This window comes from Pundamilia nyererei, unplaced genomic scaffold (assembly GCF_000239375.1).
Source record: "Pundamilia nyererei isolate P.nyererei 1_Seehausen unplaced genomic scaffold, PunNye1.0 scaffold00356, whole genome shotgun sequence".
In the NCBI taxonomy this organism is placed as follows: domain Eukaryota; kingdom Metazoa; phylum Chordata; class Actinopteri; order Cichliformes; family Cichlidae; genus Pundamilia; species Pundamilia nyererei.
In genome coordinates this window covers 184,427-210,250 of record NW_005187757.1, presented here as the reverse complement: position 1 = coordinate 210,250, position 25,824 = coordinate 184,427, and the positions used below count along the sequence as shown (strand labels likewise).

The 25,824-nt window shown below is 39.8% G+C and overlaps 1 protein-coding gene across 18 annotated transcripts in view; it reads left to right on the top strand.

The window, feature by feature from the left end:
* Window positions 1–25,824, top strand: part of madd (MAP-kinase activating death domain) — a 50,760-nt gene that overhangs the window by 14,467 nt on the left and 10,469 nt on the right. For 3 of the 18 annotated variants that reach the window (XM_013915737.1, XM_013915733.1, XM_013915741.1), the window contains exons 4-33: window positions 274–577; window positions 1,583–1,714; window positions 1,853–1,966; window positions 2,118–2,198; window positions 5,178–5,350; window positions 5,474–5,709; window positions 5,801–5,957; window positions 6,089–6,192; window positions 6,277–6,482; window positions 6,710–6,963; window positions 7,204–7,343; window positions 9,236–9,337; window positions 11,038–11,097; window positions 14,438–14,546; window positions 14,682–14,868; window positions 15,691–15,841; window positions 16,160–16,363; window positions 17,752–17,802; window positions 19,115–19,218; window positions 19,438–19,521; window positions 20,412–20,570; window positions 20,922–21,042; window positions 22,170–22,232; window positions 23,115–23,235; window positions 23,417–23,522; window positions 23,646–23,756; window positions 23,841–23,948; window positions 24,785–24,949; window positions 25,036–25,108; window positions 25,433–25,539. In XM_013915737.1, coding sequence (XP_013771191.1) covers window positions 274–577; window positions 1,583–1,714; window positions 1,853–1,966; window positions 2,118–2,198; window positions 5,178–5,350; window positions 5,474–5,709; window positions 5,801–5,957; window positions 6,089–6,192; window positions 6,277–6,482; window positions 6,710–6,963; window positions 7,204–7,343; window positions 9,236–9,337; window positions 11,038–11,097; window positions 14,438–14,546; window positions 14,682–14,868; window positions 15,691–15,841; window positions 16,160–16,363; window positions 17,752–17,802; window positions 19,115–19,218; window positions 19,438–19,521; window positions 20,412–20,570; window positions 20,922–21,042; window positions 22,170–22,232; window positions 23,115–23,235; window positions 23,417–23,522; window positions 23,646–23,756; window positions 23,841–23,948; window positions 24,785–24,949; window positions 25,036–25,108; window positions 25,433–25,539 — 4,087 coding nt within the window. Of the gene's footprint in view, window positions 1–273; window positions 578–1,582; window positions 1,715–1,852; window positions 1,967–2,117; window positions 2,199–2,564; window positions 2,574–4,402; window positions 4,460–5,177; window positions 5,351–5,473; window positions 5,710–5,800; window positions 5,958–6,088; window positions 6,193–6,276; window positions 6,483–6,709; window positions 6,964–7,203; window positions 7,344–9,235; window positions 9,338–9,668; window positions 9,711–10,095; window positions 10,114–11,037; window positions 11,098–14,437; window positions 14,547–14,681; window positions 14,869–15,690; window positions 15,842–16,159; window positions 16,364–17,751; window positions 17,803–19,114; window positions 19,219–19,437; window positions 19,522–20,411; window positions 20,571–20,921; window positions 21,043–22,169; window positions 22,233–23,114; window positions 23,236–23,416; window positions 23,523–23,645; window positions 23,757–23,840; window positions 23,949–24,784; window positions 24,950–25,035; window positions 25,109–25,432; window positions 25,540–25,824 lie in introns of all 18 variants that reach the window. The other 15 variants (XM_013915726.1, XM_013915736.1, XM_013915735.1 and 12 more) reach the window with 12 other exon arrangements.

Genomic DNA, 25,824 nt, shown 5'->3' with positions numbered 1-25,824 from the left:
ACCCCTAGTATTAGCGTTATCTGCTTGTCACAGAAATTTGTTAAGCTTTTCAGTAAGTATACACACTGTCACGTAATATGTCGTTTTGAACAAAACTATATTATTATTTTTCCTTACTGCCCAAACAGATTGTTTTTCCTCCCCTGAAAGTGAAATACCATCAGTTCATGCATTTTAATGTTTGTCTCAGTCTTTTTCTTGAATGTTGTGTCACAACGCACACTTCATTGAAAAATCTAAAAACCTTTAAATGTACATTAATGTCCTTCCCAGGGACACCATGTGGCGTGTGTTTACCGGTGCGTTGTCGGTGGAAGAGAAAGGCAGCCAGCTGCTGGCCGACCTGCGGGAGATCGAATCCTGGGTGTACCGGTTGCTGCGTTCACCAGTGCCAGTGGCGGGTCAGAGACGTGTGGATGTGGAAGTGCTGCCCCATGAGCTCAAAAGGCCACTCACCTTTGCCCTACCTGATAGCTCTCGCTTCTCCATGGTCGATTTCCCGCTGCACCTGCCCCTAGAGCTGTTGGGTGTGGATGCCTGTCTTCAGGTCCTCAGCTGTGTCCTGCTAGAGCACAAAGTAAGGACAGGCACAGGTGTTCTTCCTCTTGGTCCAGTCTCTTTATATTCTTTTGTGTTTTGTGCATATATACTAAAGGACAAGAAGAAGGATGTGGATTTTTTTTTTTTCATATTTTTCTTTTCTTTTTTCTTTCTTTCTTTTTTTCTTTTTTTTTTTTTTTCTTTTTAAGCTGCGGTCAAATTACCCTTGGGATTTTTATTAAAGATCATGCCGATTTTAGAAGTGAAAGGTACAAGCAAGGCTATATTTAGTCTGATTGTTCAGTGGTTTCCTCTGGAGTGCAGCTGCATGTCTACGAGTTTTGTCTTTTTTGTTTTTTCTTTCCCAATGACATTTCAGGACATTGTTAGAAATGTCCTGAAATGTCCACATTTTCTGCTGTTAGCTCACTGAAGCCGTGTGGACAGAGCACAGTGGGTAAAAAGAAGAGTGTTAATAGTTTATGATAGAGAGGAAAGACTCTGTCATCTTGTATTTTTAACACTAGAGTCATTAGTGTAGATGTAATAGGATTCTTTGTTTAATTGATTTTGATGTAGTGTTACTCTGTGCATACGTTGACACTGATACATGGGCTCATTTGCAACCAAATCAAACCTACGCTTCTCAGATTGAGTCATACTGTTTAAAGACCATTATGTTGGATTTTTTTCTCTACTTTTCGGTCACCCTGTGTCTAGCAGATATGGGGTTCTTAAGGTATTCTATTTTGATATGTATTCTGCCACTCAGAGATTTCTTGCCGCTCTTGCTGAGATTTTATTGCTGTTAAATATCCATATGTATATAACGAAAATGAGTTTTTATGGCTTTAAATTATGAACAAAGAATGGAACGTGGCTTCAAAATCAGAGTCAGATCATACATCAAAAACCGTCAAGTGGTGGAAACGTATCAGGGTGGTGAGAACCAACTAAATACAAAATTTGTTGCATTGTAACGCTCACTTTATTAATCTTCTGCATGTTGTATGTTTTTGCTTTGTTTTTGTTTTTTTCCCAGGTCATTCTTCAGTCCCGAGATTATAATGCTTTGTCTATGAGCGTCATGGCCTTTGTGGCCATGATTTACCCACTGGAGTACATGTTCCCAGTCATTCCCTTACTGCCAACATGTATGGCCTCTGCTGAACAGGTGAAACTTAGTGTTTGTAACAGATACACGTTAAATAAATAAGTCATTTCTCTGTGTATGTGTACATAAAAAAAAAAAAAGGTGTCTTTTCATTTAATAACAGCTTTGCCTAAATGAACATTTTTCTTCCTTTGGCAGCTCCTTCTTGCTCCTACTCCCTACATTATAGGTGTACCAGCCAGCTTCTTCCTCTACAAATCAGACTTCAAAATGCCAGACGATATTTGGCTTGTTGACCTTGACAGCAGCAAGGTCTGTATAACAAGAGCTCCTTCTCATCTTGGATTTTCTATTTTATTATATTGTGGTTCATTTACCTAATGTTTATTGACTTGCACAAAAAAATTGTTTTTAAAAAGCTCAAATACATTGCAAAAATGAAGACTGCTATGTTTGCCTTCAGGTTATAGCACCTACCAATGCAGAGCTTCTACCACCTCTTCCAGAGCCTGAAGCAGGCGAGCTTAAGAAACATCTAAAACAGGTAATGTATGCGATTTGTTTTGATTCCTCTTAAATTGTTATGACTATAAATTTGTCTGATTCTGCTCAACTGTGGCAGCCATATATTTGCCCCAAATACAGTGAGACTAGCATACACATGAGCATTTCACAGAGAAATTTCTGGAACCCGGGTACTTCTCTGGACAGTTAAAGTTTAATCCCATGATTGCTAGTTAATCCCATTGAATGTAAAACTTGTCTTTCAGCAATGTGAAGAGTAGGGGCTTCCTTCTTCATCAAAGTTGTATGTACTGTAGATGAGTGTGGGGGCATTTGAAACTGGTTTTGTAGTGCACTAACATAAACAAATTTTTCTTTTTCCCTCTGTTTTCTGTGCATGCTCTAGCTTTTGGAGGTAAAATCAGATGCTAGGTCGCTGCTACCCAAAATAAATACTTAGTATTACTGGTAGCAACTAACTTGGCCTCTAACCTGATTATCTAACATCAGAATCTGGTTCTGATTCATGGAAATACAGCACATGTCACAAAATCCGCTCACGTCTTTAATGTAATTAAATATATTTATTTAAAATAATTAAAAATATTTAAGCTACCAATATGTGTTTACTTAGTGTGCTCATTAGCCAGGAAATGTTTGCTATGGCTAATTCTTAGATGGCATTAGCTGCTGATATTCAGAATACCATGCATCCTTATTTTCTAATTTATGTTATTACATTTTGACTTTACTTTTTTATCTCTCCTAGTTGAACAGCTACACTATTAATATTCCAAAAGATATTTATTTACAAAAGATACTGACTACCTATTATTCACTTTGTAATCATATGTTTAATATGAGGTATGAACAGCAATAGTTGTTTTGTAGGCAATATCAGATCATAATCAGTAAAGTCATTGAAAATGTAACCAAAACTAATCATAATAATGATAATAATCATAATAATTTTGCAAAAATAACCTTTTTTAAAATTTAAATTAATAAATTTGAGTCTGTAGGCAATCTGCAGTCTGTAATCTGATGTTGATATTTCATTTTAAATATGATGGTGTTCATCAGAACTGTTGTGCCACCCTTGCATTCATGAAGCAAACACAGACCACAGCTTTTTCAAAGATCCAGTTAAAGTCTTTGCACATTCATTTAGTTCATTCTACCTTGAATCAGAGCCAGTCTGTTAGCTGTGTGTGGTTAGCATCCCTTTCCCTGTGTGCGGGCGTGTGACCGAGCTGCTTGTGTGTACTTGTAGGAGTGTGCAAGGCTCAGTATAGCTGTTGTATATCCGGAAACAAGTTCACAGTGTTAATATGAGCAGTGGAGAAAATGTCACTGAATATGGTTGGAGTGATTATCTGAAGACTTTGATGCCATAGCAGAGTGCTACTGATGCTACAGTCTCTGAAAATACTTGCACTTGACCGTTGAGTTACTGAGATAAACTGGTTATAACAGCCAATAATTTTTTGTGTGCTTTTGCAAGGCTGGTTGTATTATTACAACTTACCTGTCTTTTCTTAAGGACTAGAAGTTTATATACTGCTTACATTTTGCTACAGGTGCTTTATTGTGCAAGTATTTTATTTATTTGTGAAAAGATCTGCAGTTTTCTGTGTGTCATTACCACTCCATTGTAACCACTGGTTTGTCCCAGCTGGTCACCATGGATGTCCTTCATGTATCTTGTAGTGGCTGGATTTTGTAGGTGAACTCTATTATTTGGTCATGTTATTGTTTTTCCTCTGTTTTTGTTTTTCTATTTGTCTTTCACATCAAACATAAAAGCATTTCCATTTTTCATCTTTCTCTGTCTCTCTTGCTCTGACTTTGTCACATGTCACTGTCACTCAGTCTTACTCTCCAGGCTGTTCATCACTTTTTCAAAGCGGGCACAAATGAATATTTTCTTATCTCCTTTCTTCAGTAAAAAGTAGAATTGAAAATGGAAATGATAAAAGAGCAAAGCCTGTCTGATGTTGCACAAAAAAAATCAAGAGGAACCTTTTCCCTCGTGATTTTTAGATCTGTTTAAATTACAAATATTTTTATTTCCCGTCAGCAAAAAAATCTAATAAATAGGGAACTGCTGTTGAAAGGAGACAAAGAAAAGAAAAGGGCTATGGTGGTGACCCTTCCGTCATGTGCTGTTCCAGTGTCAGTCACAAAGTTGTCATCCCAGGCCTTCATGTGATTCTCCTCGCATCTCTCTTATCCCCTTCCTAGTGTCTGGTTAGGTTGACCGTGATCACCCAAAAGCAGATCTTCTCCTCTGAGAATAAGGTTACTTATTTCTCCTCCTGTGGAATGTGCCATGCCCCCTGCACGGATATCTTCTGTCTCACATTATTTTGCTTGTCACTTCTACTTGTTTCCTATTTTCAAGACCAAAAATGCATAACAGCGTCACAGAATGTTGCAAACCAGTGTTTTGATACACTGCTTAGCTCTGGCTTGAGCATGACTGAATGTGCGTGCATCTAATCTTGGCATCAGTGAGTATTCTCGTAATGAAAACACGATCCTGTATGATGAAGCTGATCACTTTGACAAAGTTAACATTCATCCAGACGCAGCAACTAAATGTTCCATTATGCTAAGCTAAACATTGACTCTTGAGTCTGCAGCAGTCCCCTCAAAGCAAACTTACTCCCTCCTCTGCTCCTCCTACTCCAAAGTGACACACCCACTGCAGGCATCAACATATGGAAACCTCATCCTTTAGCTGCTTTAAGTAATGTAATGGCATGGGACTCTGGTAAATAATCTAATATTAGCACAATGCTAAGCAGCAGAATTGCTACCTATAAGAGCCATTGGCTCAACAATCAAATCCCCTTTTATTTCAATTCTGCCTGCCAGTCTGTCCAATTTAAGTAAAGAAATTTATATTCCAACTAAATGTTGATGCCAAATGTGGGTGTGGTCTATCACAATGCAGTGTTTTTGTATTCAGAGCCACTGCTGTGTTTGTAATTAATGTCACCGGTACCTGTTCTAGGCTTTGACCAGCATGAGTTTGAACACCCAACCAATTCTCAACCTGGAGAAGTTTCAGGAAGGTCAGGAGATGCCCCTGCTCCCACCTGGACGAGATAAAGCTTCGCCGTCATCCACCGAATTCAACCCTCTAATTTATGGCAATGATGTCGATTCTGTGGATGTAGCTACCAGGCAAGCATTGAACTGTCAGGGTTTATCAGCATCTGTCTGAGCTTCCGTTAACACGGAAGTCACACTGATCTTAATAAATAAAATTAAATAAAAAAAATTAATTAAAACTTCTTTGTCTTGCAGGGTGGCCATGGTACGGTTTTTCAACTCTCCAAATGTTCTTCAGGGGTTCCAGATGCACACTCGCACTCTGCGCCTCTTCCCGCGGCCAGTGGTTGCTTTTCAGTCGACGTCTTTTCTTGCATCTCGGCCAAGACGCTCTACCTTTGCAGACAAGCTTTCTCACACCCAGGCCGTAGAGTTCTATGGAGAGTGGGCTCTCAATCCCACAAACCTTGCCTTTCAGAGAATCCATAACAGTAAGACTCATTAAAGATCATAATAGGTTGTCTTTTATGTGAGTATGCATTACAGAATTTGTGTTGAACTCGTTTGAATATCTCTCTTTAGATGTGTTTGACCCCTCCTTAATTGGAGACAAGCCCAAGTGGTATGCACATCAGCTGCAGCCAGTGGTCTACAGAGTATATGATGGAAGCTCCCAACTGGTTGAGGCTATGGCTGGCCCGCTGGAGGATGAAGGCAATGAGTCTGACCCCACAGACAGGTAGGATTAAACCAAGGTCTTTCTGTTTAATCCAGTTCAGCCTACTATCTGGGTTTTTGTTTAATTCTGCCATATACTAGCATATTTTCACTTTGATTGCTGTCGGTTGTGATAAATTCAATATGTTGCAGCGGCAGTGACAGTGAGGCTTACGACGACTCCAGCTCATCCTATTCCTCACTTGGAGACCTAGTGAGTGAGATGATTCAAGGTGACATCCAGGGAGACACACCAAGTATGTGGTTATCTTGCCCAATGATCCACTTTGACCACATTCATAGCATTTCCTCTGTTGTAAAATTTAACTTTATTGTCTCAGGCTTGGACCCGCCTACCCATGCAGCACTGGGAGATGCTAGTGAGGTTGAGTTTCAAGACTACCATGACTTCAGGGAAGGGCATGGCTCTGAAGGCCCACCCAGTGGGGACGGACCTGCTGAGCCTTCTGATGGACAGCCTCTTCGCTCAAGCTCTAGCACAACTGCAAGCTCAAGCCCCAGCACAATCATCCAGGGGGTCAACCATGTATGTGATCTTTCTAATTTATTTCAAGATTAAATAGACTTGTGTAAACTGGTCCTCTTTAACCTTCTTTTCTTTATTTTTGAATGAACTAAATCTCCTTTTGTTTATGATAAGTGTGTACAAACCGTCTTTATCTGTTGAGTGTGCATCTTTTTCAGCATGATAGTTGTGCACATTGAGGAACATTTACAAAATTCCCTTCATATGTGTTTTCATGTGTTTTTTAGGAGCAAGGGGAAGTACCTGAAATTGAGGCATCAGCAAGCGCTGCTTTACAGAACCCCGTGCCGGGATTGGCCAATCAGCCGTTCCTCAGACCTGCAGCTGATGCTGGTCTGGTGGAGCAAGCCAACAAAAAGCAAGAGTATGACAACCCATACTTTGAGCCTCAGTATGGCTTCCCCTCAGAGGATGACCCTGATGCAGAAGAGCAAGTGGAATCATACACCCCTCGATTCAACCAGAACCTCAATGGCAACAAGTGTGTTAAGCTTGTTCATCGCTTGAATGAATGCATTATCTTCATTCAAATGGGCTCTCTGACCATGCAATGATCTCTTTCCAAACCTAGCATGTCAGAATACTTTCTTCATTCATGGTCTTGAATCTTTGGTGGTGTTATGTTATACATTGTGAATGCTGGAGGGTTACCAGTGGTGTATGTATATTTTCCCGTGTCGACGATGCACTGTAATGTCTTTTCACCATTTTATTTCCGTAGGGCACAGCGTCCTTTACGCCCCAGTAGCCTTAGGCTCCCAGGAGAGTCCGATGGGGAGGGAGACTCACGTAACAGTTCACCAAACTCCACCATTTCCAACAACAGCAACGATGGATTTGGAGGACTCATGTCCTTCGCCAGTAAGAACATTTAAATATTATTGTATTGTCGGCTAACCTGAGGCAATATAATGCGATTGATCTGAATATGGAGAAAAAGCAACTGTACGCTAAGATGAAGAACATGTTGCCAGCAGTGCCAGAAAGACCAGATAAGGTTGATGAGATGAGTTAAATTAGGAGATTTGTTTCTATATGAAATCTGTTATTATGTGACATACTTTATTTACATATTTGCTTTTGGTTTTACTTTTTAAGTTCAAGTTTCCTCGTTTTACCAAAGGCTTGTTTTGAGAGTAAACATGTTTTACCAAACTTAATGATAAGAGTCAGCGATGTTAAACAGAGTTTTTGCAATATAGTCTCAAAATTAAATCATTACATTTCAAGGACATTTTTGATGTTTATGTCAATAAAGGGGAAAAAACCTTCTATTAGCAGCAGCATTATAGTGCAATAATAGTGACAGCAGAAGTCAAATGTAAGCACAAAAGTAGCGTTTGCACCATTTTCCCTGGACCTAAAATTAAAACCACTTATCCATCACAACCAACACACTGCTTGTGTTGTTGTTGTGCTCAGTAGGGAATGTAAACATATGGTGTCGCTATAGTATTGATATTGAGATATGGCATTTATATATGTCATAAAAAGTTATACCAACGTTTTGAAGAAGGCAGGGTATGTCACAGTCTTTGCTATTACATCATCATTTCATCTTGTTTTTAAGCCTCCATAGCATTTCACAGCCAAAGACAGTATATTTAATGTGTGTACTGTATATGCATATGATATGGGTCTGCATAAACACAGATATAAACATTAGGGGTGCAACGATAATCGTATCGATATTGAACCGTTCGATACAGTGCTTTCGGTTCGGTACGCATATGTATCGAACAATACAAAATTTTTAATTTATTTTATCAACTTTCCTTCTGATGATGCTGTCTGTGTTGAGCACTCAGTGGATCTGCGCTCGACAGTGCAGCCTAGGCGGAGTAGTCGAATGCAGATTCACTGAGCGCAGGGCAAGCTAGCGAGACAGAAGTTAAGCTCTCCTTGCAACATGGCAAATTGAACCTCCCCCACCCTCATTCAGATCTGGCGTTTGGAACTATTTTGGTTTTCATGTGACGTATGACCCTGAAGGTAAGCGCGTCATGGACTAAAGTAAAACGGTATGTTGGATGTGCCACGCAATGCTCAATTACATGGGTGGGAACCAGTGTGTTAGCGCAGTTAGCTCGTTAACGTGTTGGCCGTCCAGCCCCATGCATGGTGCGAGCCGTGGTAGCTCGTTAACGGAGATTTGCCGTGTTGTGGCGTTAACGTCATTTCAACAAGATTAACGCTGACAACACTAGTGGGAACACAACGAATATGACTGCACATTTACTCTGACATCATCCTAGTGCAAAGACAAGTGGAAGCAGACAAAAACAACAAGCATGCATGCTACAAACTTTACCCGAGTCATTTAGACAGCCGTTAGCACATGATTCTCCTTATGGGGACCTGATATGTTTAATATGCTGCTGAGAATATAGCCCAGAAGAAGCGTATAGTATAGCTTTTATTTTGGAAAGAGCCGTTTCTCTGTAATAAACTCTCTTTTCCAAAGATGAGTGATTCCTCAATCAGATATATATATATTTTTATTACTTTGTTGTTTCAGCAACATTAAATTTAAAAACTGTACTTTTGAGTTAAAATATATATGTATAATTTTAATAAATGACAAATTAAAAAGGCATGAACATTTTTTTTGTATCGAAAAAATATCGAACCGTGACACCAAAGTATCGAACCGAACCGTGAATTTTGTGTATCGTTGCACCCCTAATAAACATGTTGGAGGAGGAATTCAAACACAAAGCAGTATTTGATTTTTCTCATCACTCCTTTTACAGGCAATCTGTACAAGAACCACGGCACAAGTTTCAGCTTGTCCAATCTTGCCCTTCCTAATAAGGCAGCAAGGGAGAAATCAACACCGTTCCCCAGTCTAAAGGGTAGGTGGCTAATGTGAACACTTAGTTGTTCAGTATACTTATCTGTTCAGCGTGGTTTCAGCGGTGATAAAATTTTTTTTAAATATATTTTGTGGGGATATGAAAAGACCTAAAAATAGGAATCGTGGGAAAAATAATGATTTTGATACATTTTTTGTTCATCACTGGCTTCATTTACTCAATTATACAATTTTGGATGCTTTAAATTACATGCTATTCTAATTCAATTTAAGTTTTTTTTTAAAAAAATTTTTTTTATGTTATTGACTGATTAATTTACTTTCCTTCTCTGCCTTTCTTTTCTTTTTCTAATTCGTTTTGGGGTAAAAAGAATATTTTAATTTTGATATTGAGGAGGAAGTGGAGCAAGCAGGTTTGTAGAATTGCTTTTTTTTTTTTGTAGCCTGACTTTCCTCCTTTTGGATTGGCAAACATATATGGCACTATTTAAAGGAGAATATTGAGGATGTATGAAATAAATACATTTCTCTCGAGTCAGAAAATCCACTCAGAAACAGAGTTCACATTATTTTCATGGTCTTGTGCAGGTTGTTTTTGCAGAGATGAGCAAATTGAAATTCTATAATGAATTCTGTTTAGGCTGGATTTTCACTTTAGCTGAGAGAAAAACAAAATAATATAAAAAAACAAAAAAGGTAAAGCATGATAAACTAACTCAATAGCTCCACACCATGTGGAATAGCTGCCATAGAAAATGTTCTGTTCCTTTGATTTTGATGTGTTTTGTCTTTGTCCAGATTCCCCTGAAAGCCCGGGTATGTTATGTCTGGTGTGATAGTTTGTAACCTCTTGAATAGGCATTTCTTTAACCTTGAAGTGACCTCTGCTTATCTTTATACCTCTTTTTCTTAGACTAAGACACACCTATAACACCACAGATCTAAACCCCTACCTTCCCCTTTGTTTCTTTGCCATCCCTCTTTGTGTGCCTGTTGGGAGTCTTCTTGATGCACTGTGACGCACACATTTACAGTCAAAAGATTTTTGACTATAATCTGTAATTGGTGTGGCATCTGCTCATCATTACCGGTAGAGGAAAAATGTCAAGTCCTTATAATGGAGTAACATTTAAGTCTTTGAATGATCTGTTTATCTCCCACTGGCCGCTTGTCTCTTAACCTTTTGTGTTGTTTGCTTGTTTGGTGGCGTTTTCTTTTTGATTTAATGAACTATTTAACAAATATGATTTTAGATTTGAGTATTTTACTGCTTTCTATTTTGGTTTGTTTTTAATTCTTGAAACAAGATAATCACTTAGTGATAAATTCCTTCATGCACATGTTCAAAAAGAAGGGACTCAGTCCATTGCACTAGATTTACACTGTCTATGTTGAACTGTTCAGCATTATTCATGTGGTTCAGGCTACTGATGTGTGCACAACAAAGTATGAGCTATACTCTGCTCTTACTTGGGTTGTAAATGTTGAACATCTTGCTGGCATTGTTCATTTTATCCAACATTTTCAGGGTCAACACCATCATCAGTACATACTGTGTATTTCTCTTTTCTGTCTACCTTTTTTTTTTTTCCTTCAATATTTTTTTTTCTATTGTTTGACACCATGTTGAGTGTGCATGTGTGTTGTATTATGGGTTGATGTTCAGACTGGTTGTGTCTGGGCCGGTGTCCCTCTCTCTGTCCACCTTTTCGCGGCACTAATTCTGGGTTTTGTGTGCAGTATTTGGGCTAAATTCTCTAATGGAGATAATTACAGAGGCCGGCCCGGGGAGCGGAGAAGGTGGGTTCTGCCCTTTTATCGCGTGAGCTGCATGCTTCTCCAAGCCAGTCAATTACATCTCCCAGCATTCCTCGTGTCTCTCTCCATTTCAGTCACTGTGTTTGTCATTAAAGGTCCAGTGTTGTCTTATCGCACTGCCATTCATAGTGACTGTTCTTTCTCAGACTAACTGTTCACGCCACAGTATGTTTAACCTCATCTGTTTCACTAGCAATATCACAAAATGTTAAAACAAATGAGGATATTTTCAGCAATCACAGGGAAATGAGAGCAATATGTTATAAAACTATTAAGCCCAGAGAAGCAAATGAAACACAAGACGGATAAAAGGATGTAAGAAATACATCACATGTGTAGGTTGTTTTACACCTCAGCTGCAGCATGCTTCCTGAATAGAGCTACTGGAACTTTGACCATAGCTCTGGGAACACCAGTAGTATTATACAAGAGCACATTACAGGACTTGAGACTGTTGCATGCAAATGTCCATAGTCACATTAGTCTCCTACCTCATATTTGGGTCAGTTTTAGGGGCCACGTTCTCAAATAGCTCTGCTTTGAGAGCAGCGGCGTGGAGGAAACATTGTTTTTGCCATGCTGGTGGCCTGGGACAATTTCTTAATTTTTTTAATTGATCTGGTGGTTTCTGTTACTACATTGGGCCAAGGTATAGTCGGCCCGGATGGAACTCCATCATCTGTTGGCTGTGGGCAGGTAAAGTGGAATTTATTGTCCAGCAGGGTTAGCATGTTTGCAGTCTGCTGGCTCTCAAAGGATGGCCCGTCTGCCTACAGAGATCTCATCAGAGGGAGGCCACTTTTGCCTCCCTCTGATGAGTGCAGGCAAAGTGCAGAGCATATGGTACAAATGGTCTGTGGCCACTCTGTCAGACAGACCAACAACAGAACAAATCAAAGTACAGTACTGACAAAAAGGACAGCATGTGTTAGCTGGCATACTAAACTGTACAAAGAAACTACCTTACTGCATGGCTAAATGGTGGGATGTCCCAGCCTATGGTGAAGACTCATGTTCAGGGTGAGGTGAAGCAAAAAGGCAGTTAGTGCCTGGTGATGGAGAAGTTGGCTAAGCACACCTGCCTATGGATGGATGAGCTGGCTACCCTATAAAACATATCGAAACAAGAAGAGGTGTTTGAATAATGACTGTGCAGTAGAGCTCTATGCAGGCTGTACTTTGCAGTCACCAGCCAATCAGAATATGTGTAATGAGAAAAGCTTCCCAGGAATAGACAGGGAGGTGCATCGCAGGGGGAGACATTGAAACTAATGCTAGGAATGAGAACCCACTGATTCCTTTGATAATGGTGGGGCAACCAACTCTGTCACCTGATCCACAAATAATATCTTAACTATAAATCATATCTTAAAATTATGCCTGTTATATTTTTACAGATTTATTTCATTTGTATCATGATGAATCAGTGTTTCTGATTTATTGACAGAATTTGTTATTCCACCTGGCTCAGTCAGTGCAAAAATCTGACCAATCATTGTACCCTGACCTGCTTTTACAGTTGTATATTATTTCCAGGCTTCAGACTGGTATGCAGATTGATCTTAATAAATAAACTTCCAGTTTATTTTTCAACTCAGGTCTTCCGAGCATTTTACCCCTGTTTTCTAGCTTCTTTAAGAAGCCACAAACAAAAAATTATGAAAGTTGAGTCTCCGGATAGAGAAGCTGAGTTTCCAACAAGCTTCTTTTCATTTGGCCTCAGACTTATCTGTTCATATTCATAGTGGACAGAGTCCATACACAGTCTCCACCCTCTTCCTGCTGCAACATTCATCATACTTGAAAATTCCCCGTGTTTCAAGTGCTGCTTCAGTTGCCATCCCTTCCACAATAAATCATAAGGAAAACCGAAAGAACAGCTATGAGTTATTGGTTTTCAGACTAAAGCATGCTGAAAAATTCTTCTTGTGCAGTCGCAGCATTGATCACCAATAAAACTTCAACAACAGAAATAAACAATAGATCCCCACTGCCATATAAAAGTGGAAGTAAACAAGCTTGTGATGAAAGGAAAAAAGAAAGATTTCCATCCCCTTCTTTTTGGGGGATGCTCCTCACCCAGCCCAGTCTTTAAAAACTGCTGAAGCTTGATGCGCTCCCGCGTGTTATGTTTGTATGTGTGGTTATAATGGACAGCATCCTTTCATATTGTTGGTTATTGTTGCCACAGCATGACTGGCCATTTTAGTTGCAGATGAGTCAAAGCAGAGTTTCTGTGTCTGAACCAGCATGCTCTGTCAGCAAATGAAAGGAACCTTTGACCAATTTTAGAACTGGGCCACCAGACTGAACACAATGTCAGGCTTCCTCCACTTATGCCTATTTTTTGTTATTTCTATGTTACATTTATAGTGAAAAAGCTCCATTTAATGCTTCTTTTTTTTTTTTTTTTTTTGGTCAGTGTTGTGTTTGAATAATTTTTACTGGAATTGTTAACTGACATAACCGAACAGGTGTGTCGCACATTAGTATTTAGCATGAACGCCGGCACATACAGGGTGAGTCGTAGAAGGAGCGGGTTCTATTAGGAAAGGCTGTTTGAAATGTGTAGTTTGAGTCAACACGGTGTAGCTGGAATAGAAAAACAATAATAAAATATCAGATCAGTGGAAGTTATTTTGTCTGAAATGGCTGAATGTGTAACAGCGTTTAGGTTTCTTACACACAGTTAGGTAAAGGTTTAAAATGGATGGAAATTGCAATACTTGGACTTGAATCATTTTTTGATCATTTTATACTACAATGATGAAATGATTTCCACAGTCCTAACATCTACTGCATTGTGGTATCCATCCACTCACGTCTTTATTTTCCTTCATGCATGTTATCACTGATGTAGTTTTGCTACACACTGTCCTCCCACTGACCTCAAATCACTATTCTGCTAATGTGTGATGCCACCACCAAGAGCACCATTGGGACTCCTGTGTGTGTTTGTGTGTAGAGAGCAAGAGAAGAAGAGTGTCTGCACCATGTCCCTGTTTGATTTGTCCTTCACTTCTCCTGTTGTAATAATAGACTCTAGCAACGCCAGTAATTTGTGTGTTCAGCAGTAGATAACCTTCAGTGTTTGTCCTCTTCACAAAGTGATGTAAACTGCTTTCTTTCCTATCTGATGTTGAATCTTATAAAAATCTGATTTGAAAGCCCCCCCCCCCCGGATTACAATTCCTGGTTAGCAAGTGCCTCTGTGTGAGTCTAATCCAGTGCTCCTCTGTGTAGCGAGCTAGTAGTTTGTAGTTTATGTGTGTTATTATTTTGTGATGTATTAGAAACATAATTGTCGTGGTTGTTCTTCCAGGCGCACGCGCACCTCGAGCACTTGTTGACCAGAAGTCTTCAGTGATCAAACACAGTCCGACTGTGAAAAGAGAATCGCCCTCTCCTCAGGGCCGGGTAAACAACACAAGGTAGTAAACGATTTTAGATTAAAAGTATTTCTTAATTCTTTTGTATTTGTTAAGCTAAAGGCTTTAGATTGGATGCATTTTAATTGTTGTGTAATTGCTGTTTAGTGTGACTGAACCTGTGTTATGTCCATTCAGTGAGAACCAGCAGTTCCTTAAGGAAGTAGTGCAGAGTGTTCTGGATGGTCAGGGAGTGGGCTGGCTCAATATGAAAAAGGTGCGCCGCCTGTTGGAGAACGAGCAGCTTCGTGTGTTTGTGCTGAGTAAGCTGAACAGAGCCGTCCAGTCGGAGGAAGACGCCAGGCAGGAGATCATTCGGGATGTGGTGAGATCTTTGTTCTTATTCATTACTCCATGACAGCGCTTGCCTGTACCAGGAGTATTTTTAAACCTGGGCTATATTTTCTCATTTTGTTTAGTCTAAATGATTAATCTGGACAAAAACATTTGGAATTGGTCCAGTATTGAGCCAGAACAATATAGAAGGAAGTTCTGAAACAGTATTCTAAGGCTCTGCTGTGTTTGATGTCAACCTGCCAGGCTTTTGCATATTCAGATGCAACAAAATAAGCTAACCACAGTTCCACCACTCTGCAGCATGTTAAAGCACTTATCTGTTAAAAGTGCTTGGCTGTAGGTTTTCTTCTCCTTTTTCACTAGCGGTCGTTATTTCGTTTGAAACATAATCACTGCAAAAAGTGACAAAAGAACAGCTTTTCAATAAGAGTCCTAGCCCCCCATAATGTATACATACATTAATGTATAACATTATGGTATCCTTTCTGCCCTCTCCACCCATCCCTGGTTGGTACTCTTTGAGTTTGAGTGATGGTCCCACTGTTGGCTTCCTGCAGCTGCTTCCATCACATCATGTTTTTATGGTGTATAAACACTTAGAAGAACAGTGAACTTCGAGGATTTTTTTAATTTTCAGAATATAACTATTGGAATAATAATTCCATGAGATTATATATTATATATGAAGTGTTTCAATCTGGGACTTGTTCAAAGTATTGTTTGCCTTTAATAACTGAGACTTGTTTAAGGTTTTGAAATGTTAGTCTTTGACGATGGAAGCTTGTAGTGTTATTTGTATTTTTCTATTCAGTTTTTCAGTAGAAACCATGTTACTGTGTTTTGTTTCCAGGAGGTGAACAGGAAGGTGTACAAAGGCATGTTGGACATCTTGAAGTGCACTGTTTCCAGTCTGGAGCACTCCTACACTAATGCAGGCCTCGGGGGAATGGCCAGTGTATTCAGCCTGCTGGAAATAGCACGTACACATTATCAAACCAAAGGTATGCCTCATGCTTTTAACACGGAAGAGTGGAAATGAGTGAGTTAGAGGATTTATTTTATTTTTTTTACTTTTCTCAGCTTGTTTAAGATTCTTTGTGCTGAGGAGTGTAACGGCAGCGAGCCTGTGCTACTAACACTTGTCCGTCTTTGCACTGTTTATATTAAGCTTTGTGTTGCATGTTAGACTTCGAAGCACTAAAAGTGTGATTTTTTTTCCTTACTTTTAATCGATTCCCAGTTTAACTCACCGCTTATTTTGTTTTTGTGTATTTTTGATGACCTCTGTTTTTGGCCCCTTAATTTCCGTAACTCGGTAGACCCAGAAAAGCGCAAGCGAAGCCCCACAGACAGTGCTGGCAGCCCAGGGAGTAAAGAGAGTCCTTCTGGTCGTATGGAGACTGCCAGACCTCAGGGCCTTCTGAATATTCCCCACCTGCAGCTGCCACACCACACAACGGGCAAGGGAGCCCGCCATTTTGATACCCGGAGTCTGAATGAGGAGAACTTTATTGCCTCGATTGGTGTGTACACCACTCCAGCCCGGTTGCATGTGCACTGTAAAAATCCCCTCCCCCTACAAGCTCATCACCCTTAATACCAGTCTCCCTCCCCTCCTCCAGCCGTCTCAAAGAAAGATCCCCTCACTTGTCCCAGACTCAGATTCTTGCAGGGTAATAATATTCCACACATTTTGACTAAAAATAATCGCAAGAGTGGGCAGCCAAACTAAAAAACCAAAACAACAATAATAACAATAATGTTCTGCTTAGATGATTTTCAAAATTCAAATTCAGAATGAGGCCTTGGTTGCAGACATGATGAAAGCCTTGCAAAGTGTCTGGAATATATCCCTGTCTTTCAGCCTGGACTGCGTGTGCTTGTCTCCCTTCCCTTAAACATCTGTGCCCCTGTTTGCCTCCTTCCCAGAGTTCTGTCGTTAGCCTCTCGGCACCTTGAATGCATGTCATTGTTTTGGTCTTCCAATATGTAAATCTGCAGTAGTGGATGAGGGAAACCAGAGGTATGCGCATCAGTAGTCGAGGCTACCCTCACTGCAGGTTTTCTGCAAGGCGTGCTGTAGAAAATAGCAGCTCCCTTTGCTCTCAGCATGGTGGGTGGAAGAATCACTCCCCAGTAAACAGTCCCAGTAAGAATGCAAATGTCACCTAAGAAGCTTTTCTATTGGTCCAGATGGAAGTAACTGGAAAAATCTTTAATAATCTCTTCAGGATTTCAATTTCCAAAAGTTATTCTGGGTCTGTATACAGGGGACTTTCTCAGCTAAACCACCCTGACGCCTCTCCTACCCATACCCCCTTCTTTTCTTGTTAGAAGCTGCACCTTCAATTCTACAGAAAGCTGTGAGACTTGCATCCTGGCTTCTGCAACTGCTCCATTTCACATGCTGGCTAATCGGCCTCTCAACCTCATCCCATGCTCTTTTCCAAATCATCCATCTCTCTCCCTCTTTCGCTCTCTTTCTATCTCCTGATCTCTCTCTCTCTTGCTGTCTTACTTGTGCTCTGGAGAGCCAGACAAATGCAATAAATGCAAATCAGTGGCCTGTAATTAGAGCAAAAGCTCATTCTGACGTCACTGTGTGGCTCTCCAGGACTTTGTGCCAGGAACTACGGGTGTGTTGTAATGTTCCCTTAGTAGCTGTTACACATGATGGATTCAATGTAAAAAAAAAAAAAGAAAGTTCTTTTTCTATTTTTTAAAATGTTCCAGATTAAAGCAGAGCTACATGCAAACATTACAAAATACCTCCCGTCAATATTGACAGATTCTCAATGCTTACTTTGTTTTGCTTTTGATTTTGATGCTCATCCACCATACATGCCTTTTCAACCAGCTCTCTGATTCTCTCTCTGTCTTTCTCTCCTTGCTTGCAATGCATCTTGGGTAGAATTGTGGAGCAAGCACCAGGATAAGCAAAAAGCTATGGAAAAACAACAGAGTAAGAGACTTTTCACACACCCAAAAAAACCCAACAAAAAAAGGATTAGGGTGTTCAGCTGCTGACCTTTTTTTTCCTGCTGCCTTCTGTCTACCTGTTCAAACTTACCAGGATCTTTTATACATGAATAAATAAAAAAGAAATGAAGGAGAATAACCCAAGAAATATAGTTACACAGGTCTTGATTTTACTCTTACAAATAAAATGTGTATCAGGCTGTTTTTTTTCTATAAAATAATTAAGGCTAAAGCATTTTACACAAATACAATACTTTTAGGGAAAAGAAAGCCTTTTATTTTCAAAAATGCCATGCTGTGTTTAATAGAGACTGTTTCCAAAATCTTGTGGAACTTAATTGACATTTAAAAAAAATGGGAATTTCATTTTAGTTACTGGCTTTAGCTCCAGCAATATGTCATTTTGTTTTACCAGTGTGTTTCTTTTTCCTTGCAAACATGCATTATGATGAACAGAGATGAATACCTGCTGCCCTGTCCTCCTCTTTTAACTGTATTCTTTCCAGTTTCAAGTGGCTTGCTGTAAACTGTGTGTTTGCAGCCAATATTTCACAGGTACACTTAAAAGCCTTATGAAATGTTAGAAAAGTTAAATGTCACAAAATCCCAGGGGGGGAAATGAAAAAGGAACAAGGAAGGGTCAGGATGTACTCGTCACCATCTGCACCTGCGGAGGTGACGGAACAAATTGCAAATCACACTTGAAACAGAAAATGTCTCCTTTACCGTCCATCAGTTTGTCTGCATGCCTAACTGCCTGTGTCTGTTTTTGGTGTAACTTGGGCCACATTTGCAGCATTGACTGAGACGTAATGTCACACGCTCTGGCAGTTTTGTTTTCATTTGTAACTTTTTCCCAATTTTACTGCACTCTGCTTGCCCCTTCTGTCTTTTCTCTGTCTGGTCTTGAACAACTTAAGCTGTTTTTTTGTTTGTTTGTTTTTCCATTATAACACCAGTATTTTATATGGAAAGATAAAAATAAAATAATTAGAACTTTTTTTTTTTTTAAGATGCAGGAATTATTAATTTTTCTTCTTACAGTATTTTTCAGCTAGAATGAGGTTAAGGCACCAAGTCTTTGATACCAAACTTTGATAAGCTAGTGTTATACTGTATGCTTTGCTGTGCACAAGTGCAATGCAATGTTTAAATTGAGGCTTTGGCACTTCAGATGGATGTAGCGTCAGTGTCGCTGTGCTGTGCTGGCTTTGAGTGAGGCGGCTCTGAATAAGGTAAGAAGGCAGCGTAGTTGTCTTCATGAAAATGTGCTTATAATCATGCCTATTTTGCAGGGTCAGAAGGAGCAAAGCAGCAGCGCCCCCAGGTGACAGATGCAGAGGAGAAGAAGTCCCAAATCAGTGCTGATAGTGGCCTGAGTGTAACATCTGGATCTCAGGTTTGTATATGCAGCACTGTGCGAAAACATGTGTGAAGCATAGAGAAGATTAAACTAGGTTTAAAATATAAAAGCTTAATAGTTCAATCTAATTCCCCAGTCTTACAGAGCCTGTAATTCTTGTAGTATTCAAGTTTTGATGTTGCTTCCCTTGAAAATACCATTACATATAAAAATACCAATGTATTGTTTTTTGTTTTTTTTTCTTTTGGGTTACAGAAGAGTGACACTGAATCTGTAGCAAGCTCAGAGCCACCAATCCTGACAAGGAGCACCAGCCAGGACTCAGAGGCCAGCACAGTGGTAGGGCATGGCCAACTCAGATATTAGTCACTAAATTTCGGTTTATTCCACCTACAAAGTAATTAAAAAAAAAAAAAAAAAAGAAGCAAGAAATGTGGGTGGTATGTGTTAGCATATTGTTAGCTGTAATAAAACAAACCAGTCCTCTGAGAGCTGTGACGTTGCTGTTGCTAGGTTATAGATTTAGTGAAGACTGAAAATGCCAAATGTCCTTAGATGATGAGTTTTCAGCCTCTCCATGAACAAAAGTAATTATATAAAAATGATGCAGATGTCATTCTCAAAGAGTGCAACCATTTAAAAACATGTAGTCATCATACAGTGATGTTAAGAAGAATGAAAATGGGCACCTCACAGTCACTGAATATCATGGAGTCAAATCTGAGGCTATTGGTTCTCCAGCTAAAGCTTGTAGGGCAGTAGGACAATGATCCCAAGCACAGCAGTGAATCTACAGCAGAGCAGCTGAAAACGAAAAGAATTAAGATGTTGCAATGGACCAGTTGAAGCCCAGACCTCACTATGATTGAAATGATGTGGTTGGTCTTTATCAGAGCTGTGCATAGAAGAAATGCACATAAACCTCAATGAACAGAAACAGCAGTATCAGAGTAAAGAAGTGTGTTGTGGCCAAACTTCTTCCACAATGTGAGAGGTTGATAAAAGTACACAGGAAAAAAAAACATAATTTCAAGGTATATCTGATTAAGGTGGTTTTTAAAACTGGTGTAGTGCTGGGTTAAGATGAGGAATATGTTGCATAACTGTTTCATTTATTTTGCGTGATTGTGCTTTTTTTTATTTTTTATGTTTTTTAGTAACTAAATACTCCCAAGAATAAACCTTCCCCACTTCTGTATTGTTCTTACACCTTGGTTCTTACTTTGTAGATAAGCAATAGCTCTGGAGAGACTCTCGGAGCTGACAGTGATCTGAGCAGCACAGCAGGCGATGGCCTTGGCGGGAGAACCGCCCCTCATTTAACTCAGTCCAGGGGGACTCTTTCTGACAGCGAGATTGAAACCAACCCAGCCACCAGCTCAGTGTTTGTAAGTAAAGGACTCACTGCTTTGTTTATGACTTCACAAGTTAAAATAAGTGAAAGCTTCACAAAAGGTACTGGGCCTTGGTGGGATTTCAAGGTTCAGTTGAAGTTCAGTTACAACCAGTAGAGGTTAAAACCTGAAAAAGTTGAAGTGGAAAATAGTTTTTGTTTCTTTAGCTAAGATTAAACTAAGGAAACCTACATCTTCCAGCAATTCAGTGTTCGTGTTGCGTTAAAGCCCAAGTGGTGTCAAAGTATTTAAATGAATTTAAGCTAGTTTTCTATATTTGCACATTTGCGAACATATTTGGGGTTATTGTAATAACTTCTGATTCACTTTGTCTTTTTTCCAAAGGGGAAGACCCATACTCTGAAACCTGGTGTAAAAGATCATTTACCTGCCTTGGCAAAGGGGCTGCCTGCACAGCCCATCGAGGACACCAGTATGAGGATTTACCTTTTCGAAGGCCTGCTGGGTAGGCTCCTGCTCTCTTGTTCTAAGGCTTTCTCTTACAGTTTGCTCCAACAGCTGATGCTTGGTAAAAACTTGCTTTCTGTTCTTTGTTGCTGTACTAACAACTTAAAATTGGTCCTTCCACTAAAGTAAAGACGGCAGCACTTTCAGTTACCCCTTACTTACTTTAACTTACGCAACTTCCTAATTTGGTTTGCCAGTTAATGTAATCACAGTGAACTTTCACTAATTTGGGAGTTGCTTATAATAGAGCAAAGCAGAAGTCAGACGTGTGATGATTTAGGATTATGTAATGTTAAATGCTACAAACCAGTAAACTACAGCTAAAGGTTAAAAGCTGTTTTGTTTTGTCTAAAAAATAAAATAAACTGTAAAGATAATTGTAATAATAGTAGTAGCCCACTACATGCCAGTATAACAGTTTCAGTGTTCTCCATTGATTCTTCAAGTGTCTGGAACGCCACTGAAGGCTCAGACATCACTCCTCCAAAAAACATTCCCTCATTTGATGCTTTCATCATGGTGGTTCAGAGTGATGTTGACTTTGGACTCAATGGAGTCCAACATCTCCATAGATATACATTTGGTTAAAATTTTTGGTGACTTTATATAAAAGCGTATACAGATATTTCTAATTGTGAAGCCCCTCCCACAAGGCCTTATAGCTGGAACAATTGTCATCTTTGATCACTCCCATTATTAAGATAGAAATGCTTTATTCTCTGCCAGGTTTTTCCTTTAATTTGTCACTCCTTCCTAACCTGTGCAAATGACTAATTTTCTTTGCTGAAGGTGGCACTTGTCTGTGACTTTTTCTGAATGACCAGAAAAAATGGTATCTAACTGTGACTCTGTGTAACAAAACAGAATGTCAAACTAAAGTAAGAACTTAAGATAGTGGCTCATCTCCTTGAGTGCTGTTATAAAATAACAAGCCAGCCAAGTTCTAGATCTGTGAATATCTGGGCTTGCTTTGTCCATTTCTCCTTGTTTTTGTTCGTCTCGTGTGGGTTTCGACCCGCTCCGCTTTTGTTGTTGCCATTAAACCTACTCACCTCTTCGCCTAACCCCCTCCTGCTTTTGCTGCTTTTTTTCCCTCCTGCTGCTCCTCATGGGGAATTCTTCCAGGCCGTGATAAGAGCTCCGTTTGGGATCAACTAGAGGATGCTGCCATGGAAACCTTTTCACTAAGTAGGGCTGATCTCTTGCCTTTGCCCTTTAATTCCTTTGTGTTTGTGGAGCGTATCCACGGTTCACCCCAGCTAGCTCTGTGTTTAATCTCTGTGGGGTTTTCTTTTTTCCTTGCACATCTGTGTTAAACATACAGAGGGGTAGAGCATGTAAGCAATAGGAAGATGTCTCACAGGAAGATCACAGTTAAACTAGGAGCTTTTAGTTAATGTTTCTTTGATTTTTCTGTTCACAAACATTTTCCCTCTAACTTTTATTTTAACCTAACAGCCTAACATTTCATGGGTTTGCACACTGGATGAGTGTTACCTTTAAGTGCTGGTAGAGATGTAATTACCAGCTGAACACACTCAAGCAACCAGCTGATGAGTGCTACTGTTAAATGTCAAGATTCCTAGTGACCAATTACCACATTGTAATAGGGGTGAGAAAAATGATGTAATGGAAAGTGAAAGCAACTAATTTGAGGCTAAAGGGGGAAAAAAAGCTCCACTAACTTGTTATTTTGGAAAGGTTACAAAAACCGCACTTAAAAGCTGCAGCAGACAACACTGTACCTGCTGTGTGTGTGTGTGTGTGTGTGTGTGTTAACTAAACCAAAATGGTTTGGTTTTCATTGGACCTGTTTTGATGTGCGCTTAATTATGCTCATCCAAATGTTCCAGTAAACCTTATTGTGTGTAAGATGTGTTAACGTCCAGCATGTATCAGACCCCGATACACGCATATTTTCTCCTGTTATAGAAATGTATGCAAATCTTTGAAAGAGCTTGCTCTTGTGGCTGCATGTGGTGTAGTTTGTGTTAATATGTTACCAGCCAAGGTGCAGACAGAAGCTTTTCAAATTTTGGGGAGCTTCATCTGTCTTCTTGATGTTTCTAGGTAAGGAGCGCTCCACACTTTGGGACCAGGTGCAGTTCTGGGAGGATGCCTTCTTAGATGCTGTTATGTTGGAGCGTGAGGGCATGGGCATGGACCAAGGACCTCAGGAAATGATTGAAAGGTTCCACTTGGCCATTGTTTTAGTTCAGCCAGTGTGATTTATGTTAATTTTCATATGCTTTTTTTCTTTTCTTCTCTTGGTCTTGGTTTTTTTCACTATGTTGCATCACCGTTTTCATATCTACTCCATGGAACTCATTGTGGACTGTGAATAAGTTCTTCTGTGTTGCATGTCGACACAGATACCTGTCACTGGGAGAACATGACCGCAAGCGCCTGGAGGATGATGAAGACAGACTTTTGGCCACCCTGCTGCACAACATGATTGCATACATGCTAATGATGAAAGTATGGAGTGCTTTTTGTCAGTTCATTCAAAGCACAGTAAAACTGTTTGTTAATATACACAAATTTTTGTTTCCCTGTGAATATGTCAGCCTTTGAGGTTTGTGTTTGTTTGTTTTCATGTAGGTGAGCAAAAATGACATCAGGAAGAAAGTGAGGCGCCTGATGGGCAAGTCCCACATCGGCCTCACGTATAGCCAAGAGATCAACGAGATACTTGACAAACTGGCTCAAATGGTAAAAATTTGTATTCGTTTTATTTCACCCAGTTAAACTTCAGTTCATTGTTTTGATGAAATATGTGCTGAACTACATTTGCAGAACGGCCGAGAGCTGTCCATCAGGCCCAGCGGAAGCCGTCACATCAAGAAACAAACATTTGTTGTTCATGCTGGCACTGATACTACAGGAGACATCTTTTTCATGGAGGTATGCAAAGTCTGCATTTTATGTGTACTGTCTCCCTAATGACTTGGTCACATTAGAGTAAAAATAAGAGGGCATTCTGCTTGTGACTAGGAAGAATTTGTGGTTTGTCAGATTGATTACTAGTTACAACTTTTTGCTCACAGGTTGAGCACGTAACCGCCGTCAACCTCCGGACAATTGCACAGGTTGCCTGTTGGGAACAACCGATCTCCAAACAATCATTTTCTGACTTGGTCTGATTGTATCAAACTCAGACAGATTGTGTATCTCGTTGCAGCAGGGGACTCAACTGTTACTGGTCCTAGATAAAAGCAAGTTTGCAGAGTGCTTATATTATTTTGCAGTTAAATTGATGTAATGCAGCAACTGTGTCACTATTTGTGAAGTAATTTCAGATGGTTGAGGTTCTGGCTAGACTCTAAATGTAAGTAGATGATGTGCATTTCTGTGTATGCAAATGGAAACAGATTTGTAAATTTCACATTATCATAAATGGAGTTTGTTTAACTGCCGACTTGACCTCCAACCAATAGCAGATTGAGACCATTTCACTGCCAAATTGGCGCACTAAAGTTGCAACCATTGTTGGTTGCAGACTTAGTCCCTGTCTTTGACGTAACCATTTCATAGATGAGATTGGAAGCTCATTACACAGTCGCAGTAATTTTAGGTCATGTTGTGGTCTTAAACCACTGTTTTCACCAGTGTGCCTGTAGCATAACGCAAAGGTTGTAGCAAAGGATATTTTTCTAAAATATCAAATGGTCTCAGAGTGTCTGAAACTTTCCTGAACATAGAAATAGTGTGCTTATTTTACTTGTGCTTTATTGTTCCAGGTTTGCGATGATTGCATAGTCCTGCGCAGCAACATCGGTACCGTTTATGAACGCTGGTGGTACGAGAAACTCATCAACATGACCTACTGCCCCAAGACCAAGGTGCTGTGTCTCTGGAGACGCAACGGCCAAGAGACGCAGCTGAATAAGTTCTATACCAAAAAGGTCAGAGGCTTCTTGTGTCTGCATCTCTTGTGTTAAATTGACTTAAGAAGATTCTAAAATCGAATAACTTTCTGATTGCTTTCCAGTGTCGTGAACTCTACTACTGTGTTAAAGACAGTATGGAAAGGGCTGCAGCAAGACAGCAAAGCATTAAACCAGGTATGGAGTGAGTTAGAGCAACCACAGGCTCCTTTTTGCATCTTATTTCATTCATTATTCTCTTTAACATGGACATTGTTTCTTTTGAGAGTTTGATTGTTGAGTAGTACAAAATAGTATTTTATTTTGATTAATTAAATATTTTAGAGCAGTCTGTATTGCATAGATATAGATATGTTGATAATAACACAAAACATGGACAGACCTAAAGTTTAATAAAGCACTGCTGCAGTTTTGAAATTTCCAAGTCTTTCCAGGTTGTTTAAGGTAAGAAGAACATGTGACAGGCTTTCAGACATTCCTGTTCCTGTGTCCATCCTTCAGGTCCCGAACTGGGCGGCGAGTTCCCCGTCCAGGACATGAAGACTGGTGAAGGTGGACTACTGCAGGTCACACTGGAGGGAATCAACCTTAAATTCATGCACAGCCAGGTAAGAGACCAGTTCTACTGCAAAGAAACTGCGTCTCATCTCACAGAAGGGCATGACAATGTAGAATCACTCATGATGGTTCAGACTTCATCGTCCTTCTGTCCACCCTCTCCGCTCGTCTCTCGTGTTTGCCTCTGAATCATTTCCTTTCATCGTGTGACGTCTTCCTCTATCACTAAGAAAATCCTTACAACACATTTGATTGGCATCTACTCATACCTGTTTTTTCCATAGAGGAAGAATTCCTGTTTGTGCTTTTGCTTTTTTTGGATTTGCCCCCCCCCC